The sequence below is a fragment of the Calliphora vicina genome, chromosome 5 (genome assembly GCF_958450345.1).
Source record: "Calliphora vicina chromosome 5, idCalVici1.1, whole genome shotgun sequence".
Classification (NCBI taxonomy): Eukaryota; Metazoa; Arthropoda; class Insecta; order Diptera; family Calliphoridae; genus Calliphora; species Calliphora vicina.
The window spans coordinates 95,251,622-95,264,877 of NC_088784.1; the positions used below are offsets into that span (position 1 = coordinate 95,251,622).

The 13,256-nt window shown below is 26.7% G+C and overlaps 1 protein-coding gene across 3 annotated transcripts in view; it reads right to left on the reverse strand.

Moving 5' to 3' along the window:
• Nucleotides 1-5,631: 5,631 nt before the first annotated feature.
• Nucleotides 5,632-13,256, reverse strand: part of 14-3-3zeta (tyrosine 3-monooxygenase/tryptophan 5-monooxygenase activation protein zeta) — a 37,027-nt gene continuing 29,402 nt past the window's right edge. For 2 of the 3 annotated variants that reach the window (XM_065513380.1, XM_065513381.1), the window contains exons 2-7: nt 12,575-12,812; nt 12,385-12,498; nt 11,175-11,301; nt 9,449-9,572; nt 9,152-9,315; nt 5,632-6,813 (exon numbers count right to left, since the gene is read on the reverse strand). In XM_065513380.1, coding sequence (XP_065369452.1) covers nt 6,658-6,813; nt 9,152-9,315; nt 9,449-9,572; nt 11,175-11,301; nt 12,385-12,498; nt 12,575-12,636 — 747 coding nt within the window. In that variant the 5' untranslated portion in view covers nt 12,637-12,812 and the 3' untranslated portion in view covers nt 5,632-6,657. Of the gene's footprint in view, nt 6,814-8,715; nt 8,880-9,151; nt 9,316-9,448; nt 9,573-11,174; nt 11,302-12,384; nt 12,499-12,574; nt 12,813-13,256 lie in introns of all 3 variants that reach the window. The other variant, XM_065513382.1, reaches the window with a different exon arrangement.

The window sequence follows — 13,256 nt, forward strand, 5'->3', positions numbered from 1 at the left end:
AGTCCACAAAATTTTTAAAAACTTTAAAAATCGAATTAAAAGTATGCATTTCAGTGTTGTCTAAATTCTAAATTCGCTAATAACTTGGCCAATAAGCCTTCAATCAAGAAAAAGAGCTGGATCTGTGATCACTCATAATTCTGGCCAAAAATCGATTTTTTATTTAAAAACTCAAAATATCTAAATTCGCTAATAACTTGGCCAATAAGCATTTAATGAAGAAAAGCAGCTCGATCTGTGATCACTCATATTTCTGATAAAAAATTCAAAAAATTTATTTTTTTATAAAAAAACTCAAAATATCTAAATTCGCTAGTAAATTGGCCAATAAGCGTTTAATCAAGAAAAAGAGCTCGATCTGTGATCACTCATATTTCTGAACAAAAATCAATTTTTAATTTAAAAACTCAAAATATCTAAATTCGCTAATAACTTGTCCAATAAGCGTTTAATCAAGAAAAAGAGCTCGATCTGTGATCACTTATATTTCTGATAAAAAATCGATTTTTAATTTAAAAACTCAAAATATCTAAATTCGCTGGTAACTTGGCCAATAAGCGTTTAATCAAGAAAAAGAGCTCGATCTGTGATCACTCATATTTCTGACAAAAATTTATTTTTTTATATAAAAACTTAAAATATCTAAATTCGCTAATAACTTGGCCAATAAGCGTTTAATCATGAAAAGGAGCGCGATTTGTGATCACTCATATTTCTGAACAAAGATCGATTTTTTATATAAAAACTCAAAATATCTAAATTCGCTAATAACTTGGCCAATAAGCGTTTAATCAAGAAAAAGAGCTCGATCTGTGATCACTCATATTTCTGAACAAAAATCGATTTTTAATTTAAAAATTCAAAATATTTAAATTCGCTTATAACTTGGCCAATAAGCGTTTAATCAAGAAAAAGAGCTTGATCTGTGATCACTCATTTTTCTGAATAAAAATTGATTTTTTATATAAAAACTTAAAACATCTAAATTCGCTAATAACTTGGCCAATAAGCGTTTAATCAAGAAAAGCAGCTCGATCTGTGATCACTCATATTTCTGATAAAAAATTCAAAATATCTAAATTCGCTAATAACTTGGCCAATAAGCGTTTAATCAAGAAAAGGAGGTCGATCTGTGATCACTCATATTTCTGACAAAAATTGATTTTTTTATATAAAAACTCAAAATATCTAAATTCGCTAATAACTTGGCCAATAAGCGTTTAATCAAGAAAAAGAGCTCGATCTGTGATCACTCATATTTCAGACAAAAAATCGGTTTTCAATTTAAAAATTCAAAATATCTAAATTCGCTAGTAAATTGGCCAATAAGCGTTTAATCAAGAAAAAGAGCTCGATCTGTGATCACTCATATTTCTGAACAAAAATCAATTTTTAATTTAAAAACTCAAAATATCTAAATTCGCTAATAACTTGGCCAATAAGCGTTTAATCAAGAAAAAGAGCTCGATCTGTGATCACTTATATTTCTGATAAAAAATCGATTTTTAATTTAAAAACTCAAAATATCTAAATTCGCTAATAACTTGGCCAATAAGCGTTTAATCAAGAAAAAGAGCTCGATCTGTGATCACTTATATTTCTGATAAAAAATCGATTTTTAATTTAAAAAATCAAAATATCTAAATTCGCTGGTAACTTGGCCAATAAGCGTTTAATCAAGAAAAAGAGCTCGATCTGTGATCACTCATATTTCTGACAAAAAATTTATTTTTTTTATAAAAACTGAAAATATCTAATTCGCTAATAACTTGGCCAATAAGCGTTTAATCAAGAAAAGGAGCTCGATCTGTGATCACTCATATTTTTCTGAACAAAAATTGATTTTTTAATATAAAAACTCAAAATATCTAAATTCGCTAATAACTTGGCCAATAAGCTTTTAATTAAGAAAAAGAGCTCGATCTGTGATCACTCATATTTCTGAATAAAAATTGATTTTTTTTATATAAAAACTCAAAATATCTAAATTCGCTAATAACTTGGCCAATAAGCGTTTAATCAAGAAAAGGACTCCATCTGTGATCACTCATATTTCTGAACAAAAATCGATTTTTTTATATAAAAACTAAAAATAACTAAAATCGCTAATAACTTGGCCAATAAGCGTTGAATCAAGAAAAGGAGCTCGATCTGTGATCACTCATATTTCTGAACAAAAATCGATTTTTGATTTAAAAACTCAAAATATCTAAATTCGCTAATAACTTGGCCAAGAAGCGTTTAATCAAAAATAGAGCTCGATCTGTGATCACTCATATTTCTGACAAAAATTGATTTTTTTATATAAAAACTCAAAATATCTAAATTCGCTAATAACTTGGCCAATAAGCGTTTAATCAAGAAAAGGAGCTCCATCTGTGATCACTCATATTTCAGACCAAAATTCGATTACTTGTAAAAAATACTCAAAATATGTACATTGATTTACATGTAGTCTGTTGTTGCAAGACCTAGGTTTTTGATTTCTATGTATATTTTATTCTATGACATATTCATTGTACATATTTTAAAATCAAATGTAAATCAAACATAACCCAGGACAACGTCTGTCGGGTCAGCTAGTAAATGAATAAAGAAATAAAATATTACTTTTGAATTTAACATACATATTACCTTTTGTTTTCCTTATATAAAACTCAAGATTATTTAAGTTTTTTAGTTTTTTTTTATTTTTTTTGATAATTAAGAAACTGTAATTTCAATAAACTTAAATAATTTATCAATCTTCTCCTCCAATTAGTTTTTTTTTTTTAATTCATGAAAAAATTTTGTTTACTTCACAATTAAGTGAATTGAATTTGTTATTTTATACATTTATCATTTTTGTTTATATTATAATAAAATATGATTTTATTATTTTTTTTTGTTTGGTATTATTGTTATTATTTTTTATCATGTGTTTTTGTTGTTGTATGGACAATTATTTGTTTTTTATAAATTATATGCATATTACAATTTAAAACTCTATAGTTTTTTTTAAAGTAAAAAAAAATGTTAGAGTTTCTGCGTGAAAGTAAGTAATAAAGAATGTTGTATTTTTTTTTTGTGTCTCACATAAAATGTTTTTGGACTTACAAGCAATTTATGTATATAGTATGTATATATTTTTTTAATTTATTTATTTTGTGTTATTTGCGATTTTTTTTTTGGTTTTTGATTTTATGGCTTTATCTTTTTTTTGCTGCGTAAAAAATGTTTTAAATAAGGGAAGTCATGATGTTTGCCGAGGAAATTTAAATTAATATAGAAAATGTATTTATATTTGTATATAAGTTAGTGGTGAATGGTGGTGTACTTCGATATTTAGACAGGAAAAAAAAAGAAAAGAAAACTGAAAAAAAATTGTGCAACATTTAGTAGAATTTACATTTAAGAACAGAAAAAATACATACATTGAATTTTTTAAAATATCATTTAACATTTATACTTACCGTTTATTTAAAAAAACAAGTTTAAAATCATCATCGTTCGACTGTTTTAAACGAATCTGATGTTATTTTAAGTGTAATTTCTTAAATATTGTTGTATATCATTGGAAACCTGTACTTTAGCTTGTTAATAATTTGTTTTCTTTTGTTGTTTTCCTTAAATATATAAACATTTATTTATACACCCAACACCGAAGATTATTTTTTTTTTGCATATGTATATTTAAATTAGGATTGCTACCAAGACATTCAATAAAAATATACACCTAGAAGTCAATAAATCCCACATTTAGAATTAGTTTTCTTTTTTTTTGGTTTTCTTTGTATACAATACATTTTACATATGTAGGTAGATGTTGTTAACATTTGTATGCCTGTCTGCATTATAAATCCTTTGCTATGGTCAGTAGTCCTGGGGGGATGTTGGATAATTCGATTTTCTATATTAAATATATGGAAATTTGAAAATGTTTTCCTACGTATCGAATTACATAATAACCCCCTCTTTTTCTTTCTTCTTTGTTGAAAATAAAGGAAAATCTAAATAGGAAACGTTTAATAAATATGGTCGAGTTTATCTGTATCGAAAAGTTGCAATGTTGAAAACACAAAAAGGTTAATTTACACAAATACCATGTACATATTTGAAAACTTTGGAAAATAATGCGGAAATCACTCTTCGTCGATTATTTGCAAATGTAGCAAATATGAAAGTATTTTTCAAGCATAATGCTAAATTACTTTAAGTGTAATTGTAAGAAAGTATAGGGTCAAGCAAGGCCATATAATACCCTAAACCGAGTAAATCATTATTTTAAAATTTCAATATTTTTTTGTAATTTTCTGTAGTGGGCTTTATATGGGAGCTATGTCTGTCTAACTTAGACCGATCGTCATGAAATTAGGTCACGTGATTTATTTATATGTAAAACTTATTTCTTCAGAGATTTAAGCTAGTTAAAAGGATTTTCGGAAGTGGACCTTTTATGGGAGCAATGCTCAATTATGGATTGATCCTTAAACAAATGATGTCCTTTTATATGCCTATACCTAATTCGGAAGGACATTTGTATATGTGCCGTATATTTTTACTTATTCTCAATTTTCATAAAAAGTGGATTTAGCTCGTGTGTACACTAAGGTACGATATATCGATTTGCTGCCTCAAAATTGTATTATTCCTCAAAATTGTTTTGTAAATTTTGTGGCTGATTAGTTCTTGCATATTTTCAAGCCGATTGGCAATGATTTTTAGTAATTTTCGCAAAACATGCTACGTTTTCAACAGTAGTTTACGGTAAACAGTGAATTCCGCAAGATATTGTCAACAACGATTTGTATTTTTTTAATGAGAAACATCTAAAAACATTTGTATAACTGGCTGGTTTCCTTTTGGGAAATTTTTTTAAATAAAACTGGATTTAAATCAACTAAATACGAAATATAACCTGTTGATCTATTTACCCCATTATCAGTCCAAATAAATTTGTTAATAAGACTAGAGAAATATTAATTCTTGTTTTAATTTCCCTTGGCATTCATTAAAAAGTGTACAAATTTTTAAATGTGTTTTACGATATTAACAAGAACAAATGAAAAACATTCTGAACTAATGGTAAAAAATAGTAGTTTAGTTAATCATACATTACTAACATATCAAACAAAAATAAAAAGTACATTTAAGGTTTTTTTTATAGTTTTTTTTTATGTTTTAACATAGTTTATTTAAGGATTTAGCGGATTTTTTTTTAGTTTTCATTATTATTGAATAATCATAATAAACGTTAATAGAATAGGATGTTGTTTTGATGAGAGAATGAAAGAATTTATGATTTGATTTTTTTTATAAGTTTTTTTTCTTTTCTTTTGTTATTACAAATATAACAAAGACAACAACAAATGAAAGAAAGGATACACCCAGATAATAAAATAATAGAGAACACATTCAAATAACGAAAAAGAAATGCAGGTGTCAATATGAAACAGAAAAAAATAATTAAAATATTTATGTATGTATATATTTTACGTATAAAAATATTTAACACGTAAATAACTTTAAGATTTTTTGTTTATGTTTGTTTTTTATTATTATTATTATTTTTGTAATAATTTTGCAATACAAAAGAATTATGAAAAATATGGTCAATCTAAAAAAAAAAGAAAAATTAAAAAAAGAAAACAATTTTGGTTTTTTGGGTTTTTTGTTTTTGGTTATTATAAAAAAAAACAAAATTGAAATTATTTATTAAAAATAATAAATAATATAATGCTCTGCCTAACAAAAAATAAAATATATATAATGATGTTTATATTTTCTCACAAAATGTTCTCGGTTTTTTTTTAAAATATATAAAGATTTTTTTGTTGCAAACAAAGAAATAGAAGAAAAAAAAAATAAGTATGTTTATGGTAAAAATATACAATAATGAAATATATTTTAATATATAGATCATAAAAACAGTGGATTTTTTGTTTTGTTTCTGATTTTTTGTTGGTTGGTTTTTGCACTTGTTTTATTTTATTGCTAAAATTGGTTGTAGCTGTTTGTTCTTATACATTTTATTAAGGTAGAAAATTAGTTTTAACAAAACTAAAGGCTAATAGCGGGGGAAAGGGTTCATAACCAAAGAAAAAGTAAAGAAATTAGAAAAAATATAAATATATTTTTAATATATTGCATAAAAAAAGACAGTTATTGCGTTTCCTATTTCATTTCCTAATTCCTTTACTTTTCGTTTTTTTTTTAAAAAAAAAAGACCAAAGCATCTAGATTTCCAACTTCCCCCGCCATGTGGCCTTTGTTAGCACAATTTTTCATTTGTTTACAATTTTTAAGTGGAAACAACCTGCTCTCTGTTTGCTTTACAATAGTTTTTGTTCCAAAAAACGTTGTTGTTGTTTGTTAATTAATATTGACCATGTATTTTGTTGTTGTTGTTATTATTTTATTGTTTGTTGTTGTAGAAGATCCAAGACTATTTTTTTTGTTTGTTTTTATTTTCTTTCTTAGCTGTTGGTTGGTTTTTTATTAAAAGTTCTTTATGCTTTTTATAATTTAGTTTTGTTTTAATTAAAATATTTTTTGTTTTACTGCTGAATTTTTTGGATTTTCTTGTTTTGTTTAAAAATATTTGTTTTTGTTTTAAATTTTGTTGTTGTTTTTTTAATATTTCATAGTCATTAAAAAGGAAACAATTTAGTTTGGTTGTTAGTTGTCACCACCTTCTTGTGGTTCATCACCATCACCTTGGGTGTCTGAAGTCCAGAGGGTAAGGTTGTCTCTCAACAATTGCATAATGAGTGTTGAGTCCTTGTATGAGTCCTCATTAAGGGTGTCGAGTTCAGCTATCGCATCATCGAAAGCCTAAATTGGAATTATTTAAAAAAAAATATTAGCATTTGTTTTTTTAAAAAAAATGGGTAGTTTAAAGTTTTTGTTTACAAAAATAAAAGAAATATTTCAAAACAAGCTTTTTTGTTGTATATGTGTATGTAAACTTTATGTAGCAAAACACACCTGATAAATTCATTAGTATTCACTTATTTGTATTAAAAAAACATACATTTTTTTATGGGTTCAAAATTATGTATAATTCTCTAAATTTGTCTGAAAATCTAACTTTTTCACTAGTTGTAAGGAGTAGGAAACCTATAAATTTCAATAAAAAATGATCCATTCTGTTGGTAAAATTGTTAGATTTCTGGATATTCAAATTCAATTTTTAACTTGATCAAAGTTTTAAAAAACTAAATTTTCTAAATCATATAAACCTTTGATAAATTTAAAGTTCGTTCGGGTTTAACGAACTTTATAAAACCTTCAGCCTATACTTTGAGAAAAATTTAAAATTTTTTTTTTTCAATTTTTTACCTTGAAAATTTTTTGGTGAAAAACATTTACGGTGAAAATTAGATTGGAAAATAAATTTGAGTGAAAAAATTTGGATGAAAAAAATATTTTTCCCAATTGTCGGTCCTAATTTCTATGGCGTTTATACGTCGTTGGAAAGGTATTTGAAATGTCTATCTTTAGATATACAATTGACTATGTTAACAATTTATCGAGGAAGTCGTGGTATTTTGCTTTTATCTCAACCATTTGTTTGCCGATATTTATTTATTTAATTTCAATACAAAGAATTTCTCGAATTCAATTAACATAGCGGATATATTCATGTATCAATCATGTATGTAAGTTATTTGGGGCTTCGGAAAGTGGACAAAAAGTTTGTTTTTCAAAAAATGGTCGAAAAAAATTTTGTAAATTTTAATTTGTAATTAAGTGCAAAAATATTTTTTTTTTTTTGTAAATTAAGTGCAAAAATATTTTTCACGATTTTAACATATTGTCGATCCGGATTTCTATGAGTAATTAGAAAGGCCTATCATATCCATATTGTATATGTATGTTAATGACTTAGTAATCCAGATTTAGATAAAAAATAGTTAAAAAAAATCTAGGTAGCCGTGGTTTTTGTCTTTATCTCTGTCTTCATACATATCCTTACCAATAACGGTGATGGGAATAAAAACAAACGTCCCTCATGTCATTTTGTACAACTTCCGTATTGTAACTACTTCTTTTCCACTTTTATTATACTGCAATTATAATTATTTTGAACCCACATAAATTTATTTTTAAAAAAATATAAACACGTTCATCATCATTTCATGAATTTCATATTAAAAAAAATCCATTTAGCATTTCTCAAATACAATATAAATTCTTAAAATGGAAAAAGGGCTTGGCATGGTTTATCGACCAAAAAAAAACAAGGCAACGTAAAAAAGCATACTAACAAGAATTTCAAATTTATGATGGAGAAATAGTTTTAAAAATTAAATACTAGCTTATAGCATATGAAAACAACAAACATGATTAAAATGGTATACATTTGTTAAAAGATATACATTAACTAAAAAAAAAACAAACACATGCTTATGTTAGAAGGTCAGGTTAAGGGAGCTTGGTCATACATATTTAAGGAAAACAATAAGTCCCAGTTAGAGTTTCTTTTTTTTTCATGGACTTATTTGTTAATAACAAATATTAATACACAAAATAGAAAAATAACTGCAGATTTGAAATTGACTGGATTTAGAGGTTGAGTTGAGAATAATTAGTTCAAGCCTAAAGAAAGCTGTTTTTTTTTTGTTTAGATATTAGTTCGTCTTGGTGGCACACTCATTCGTTTATCAACATTTTAAAGAATATAGAAACATTTGAGCAGATTATAAGTAGTAGTAGTAGAAATTGTGTTGAGACCTGTTTAGCTAAATGACAAGCCCGCGCTGGTGAATTGATAATTTCGTAATAGAAGACGGAAAAGTTGAGAGCAAGACCTAATCTGATGGGATGTGTAGGCTGCATTTTGTTTTTGGCTATATCGAAAGCCTCCTGATAAGCCTTTTTCGAATCCTCTACCACGGCTACAAATGTTAAAAAAAGAAAATAAAAACAAAAATATTCAGACATTTTTAGAAAGAAATGAGTACAAATGTTAAAAGTTGGTCCTGACTGTGTAGCCTATCTCAATAAAAATAATAAAACAAAACTCTTCCCAAGTATATATTTTTTTTTTAAGACAACGGAGATGATGTTTTGCGTGTTTAGATTTTTGTTAAACTTTTTTTAAAATAAAACAATTTTTGAAATATTTCTTTTATCAGCCTTTAAACTCTAGAGGTAACGCAATATTAACCTGTTTGGCCAATTGGCAAGCTTTGTCTGGAGAGTTCAGAATCTCGTAGTAGAAGACTGAGAAATTAAGTGCAAGACCCAATCTGATGGGATGTGTTGGTTGCATTTTACCCTTGCTAATTTCAAATGCATCCTGGTAAGCGGTTTGGGAGTCGTCAACAACGGCTGTTTTTTTATTTTTTGAGAAAAAAATTGTTTTATTTAATGTTGTACGTATTCATTAAAGGACATTTAAAGGACTTTCAATTCAAAAAGTAATTAACATTAATAGGTATTACGTTTTCAAACCAATACTTACTGTTGCGTGCATCTCCTGTGGCTACCTCAGCTAAATACCTGTAATAATCTCCCTTCATTTTCAGATAGAAAACCTTACTTTCTGGATTGCTGGCTTTGGGAATAAGGTATTTGTCAAGAAGACCCTGAAAATAGAAAATAAATAAATACAAAATTAATCAGGTGTGTATAAAGAGAAAAGTTTATTAAAGCATTAAATATTGATTTTCCTTTATTAAAATACAAAAAAAAACCCTCAGCTAAACAATAAACATGAGAATCATGTAGCTACAGGTATACATAGGTAGAGATTTATTAAAACATTATTGTGTTTATCTAAGGGATAATCATAATGTAAAGGGGTTGGCGCATGGGTGGGATTTGTCAACTAATGTTATTTTTTATTAAGGTCAGGCTAGCTAACATTTTTTTTGCTGCACATGTATGTATGTGTTTTTTATTTACGATCAAGTACAAGTCTATTAACAATCCATAATTATAGGCATAATGACACTAAAAGGGCTGTCATTATTTATATACACATGGACATAGTTTTTTCTTTACACTATGAATAATTACAGCATGAATAATTACATCCTTGTTTGTGAGGAAGAGCTGGATGTTCAGTCATGAGTAACTAGGTACACATTGCTGTTATGCAGCGTTAATACTGCGTAAAAATTTAGTTGTCAAAATGAGTGTTTTACTAAAAATTTAAAAAAAGTGCTCGGTTCTTATGTTGGCGAACTTTTCTTGATAAAACGTGTGGCCATTAAAATAACTAAGAAATATACCAATACATTGTTGGTCTGTGTAAGTAGCATCAGAATTATTTAGCATTAAAACTGCAAAGCTTTTAATCTCCTGTTGTGGTCTGAAACTAAATTGTTTATATAAAACCAAGACAGCAGTACTTTAATTGTATATTTAAAAATAGAATAGCTTTAGTAATATTTTCATTTCAATTTATTAATTTACAATATATTTACCATTCTCTAACATGCATATAAAATAGCATTTTTAAATATCATCACATCCAAATAAATCTTTGTATACACAACAAATAACAAAGAATAATTTAAAATAGATTTATTGATTGAAAACTCATCATGGTGACATTATACTACAAAAATACACCAAAGGATGAACAGAAACCCTCCACTCGCTTATAAAAAGACAAATCTAAATAACCTCATGTATTTTTGTATATTTAACTTTCCAGCAACAACTAGCTACAGCAGAAGAAAGTAGCGGGAGGAAGTTCAGGTTTATTCGACTATGTAGGTGTTGTGTTATTATATTCTTCTCACAGGGGGGCATAATTATAAACGAATATACAACACACACAGAGAAATATTATTTATACATATGTATATGTATACATAATACTAACAAATGTATTGTATGTATGTATTTTAGGTAGATTTTTGTGGTTAGTTTATTGCAAACACATTTATTAACCAATAAAGCCACAAACAACCCCCAATCAACCTCTACCTTCTTACTCATGCAATATCATGTTCAAAATAGAAGATTTAATAGTCAAATGGGAACTGACAGACTACTTGTTTTAGTTGTTGTGGTCTTAAGTAATGGAAAACTATAAAAAAATTATGTCATTAAAGAGTTTATTTTTTGAGGTTTTGTAGATGTAATTGCTGGCTGGTTTTGTTTTGTTTTTTTTTTTTAAAAAAAACATATTGTAAGTTTTAAACTTTTAAATATTCAATTTAAAATGTTGTACTTACCAAGACTTCATAACAGATTTCCCTAAGTTCCTTCTCCACGCGTTCTCTGTACTCGCGGGCGAGCTGTTGTTTTCTGGCGGAGGCTTCGGTTTTCTGCTCAATGGAGGAAATTACTCTCCACGATGATCTAAAAAGAGAACATAATGAGAAATATATTAATAAAATTTTAAAAAAATATGTTAGAATTATGTATAAAATATTAAATAGATTTATTTTTTAAGATATTTAATAAAATATTTCCACATTAACAGCTGAATTGAAAATGTGTATTGTTGGCTATTGTATTGTATTTACGTTATATATTCGGCCTTGGGATCTACACTGTAATGTTTGTTAAAAAAAATTTTTGGAATAAAATCGGTTTCAAAATTTTTTTCACGATTTTGAGCCATTGTCGGTTTGAATTTCTATGGCGTTGTATACGTCGTTGGAAAGGTCTTTGTCTATGCCGAATCTTATATCGTCCCCTTAATAAAACAATAGTGTATAATTTTTTTGCCATTTCGAAATAATTGAGTTTAAAATTTTTGTGTTAGTAGACATCTAGAACAAAAGTAATATTTCAATTGATCTTTTGACCCAATTTGTGGAATTAGAATTTCACCAAATTTTGACCACATATAGAATCAGTTATGTAAATTTGTATAATGCAATAAAAAAATAATGGTTTATATGCTTATAAACTATATACCCTTCACCGAAGTAAACAATTTTTGGTGAAACAAATTTGGTTGGTCGATTTATTATTATATATTGCTATATAAATCATGTATTTAAGTTATTTGGTGGCCTCGGAAAGTTTATTTCAACACACAGACAGACATGGCTATATCGGCTACGCTATCTATAAAGATCCGGACACATCCTTAAAAGTGAGTAAACACTAAAAATTATTTGATTGTTTTATCCATCGAATAAAATTTAAAAGTTAGTTTTTGTTTAAGATTTGGCTAAATTTAAGTGGGACTATAACGATTTTTATGATCTTAAAAAATCAAAACATTCACTGGTGTTTACTCACTTTTGAGGCTGTGTATATATTAATTATAAATTACAAGCGGAATAGCAACCATGTTGAAGGGTATATTTGGTTCTTTTTAGATTAATACAACAATACACATATAATTTAAATGATTAGTTTTAGTATCTAATAACATTTTTAAAGATTACCAATAAATTAAAAAAAAAACAATTGATTTGATTAACATACCTGCGGGCACCAACAACATTTTTGTAGGCTACTGAGAGTAAATTTCTTTCCTCATTTGACAGTTCAACACCGGTTTCTGTGACTGATTTCATAGCTTGAGCCATGTCATCGTATCTAAAATATAAAAAAAAATTCAAAATTATAAAAATATATAGGAAATTTTTTGTAAATTATTTTCTTTTAAACATACCTTTCAGATTGTTCGGCCAATTTTGCCTTTTGGACCAATTCCTCTTTATCGACTGTTGACATTTTGATGTGTTTTTTATTTGTTTTTTTACTTAGAGTTTACAAAAAATTAAAACAACGTTTGTTTTTATTGGGTAAACGGTTGCCCCACAAATTTTTTTGAATACAATACGAGCCTAGAGAGAGATTATATTATAAGGAATCTAAAACTGAATGCGTCGCTCACAGTATGACTAAATCTAAAATGAAAAAAAGAGAAAAAAAAATAATTATTAATTAAATGTTTAACAGCAGTACTTTTTATACAATTAATTTATTTCAGCTTTAAATTTACTTATGAGGTAATTGTTTTCATGTGTGTGTATGAAACAAAATTATTTTAATTTTATCTAAATTTCTTTTATTCACACAGTATTTGTTTAAAATTTCAATTTTCATTTAATCGTTATGAATGGGATTTCATAATTTCATTTGCACAAGATAAAACCAATTTTATATGGTTTAGAAATTATATGGAGAAAAAAAATAATAATAATGCTTTAATGACTAAAAAGCATACAAATGCCGTCATACATATTTGTTCAATTTATACAATAAAATCCCCTAAAGAAAATCATCATTGCCTTCATCTAGAGAATTACATTAAGATGGAGCAGAGCAACAAACTGCAGATGATTCATACA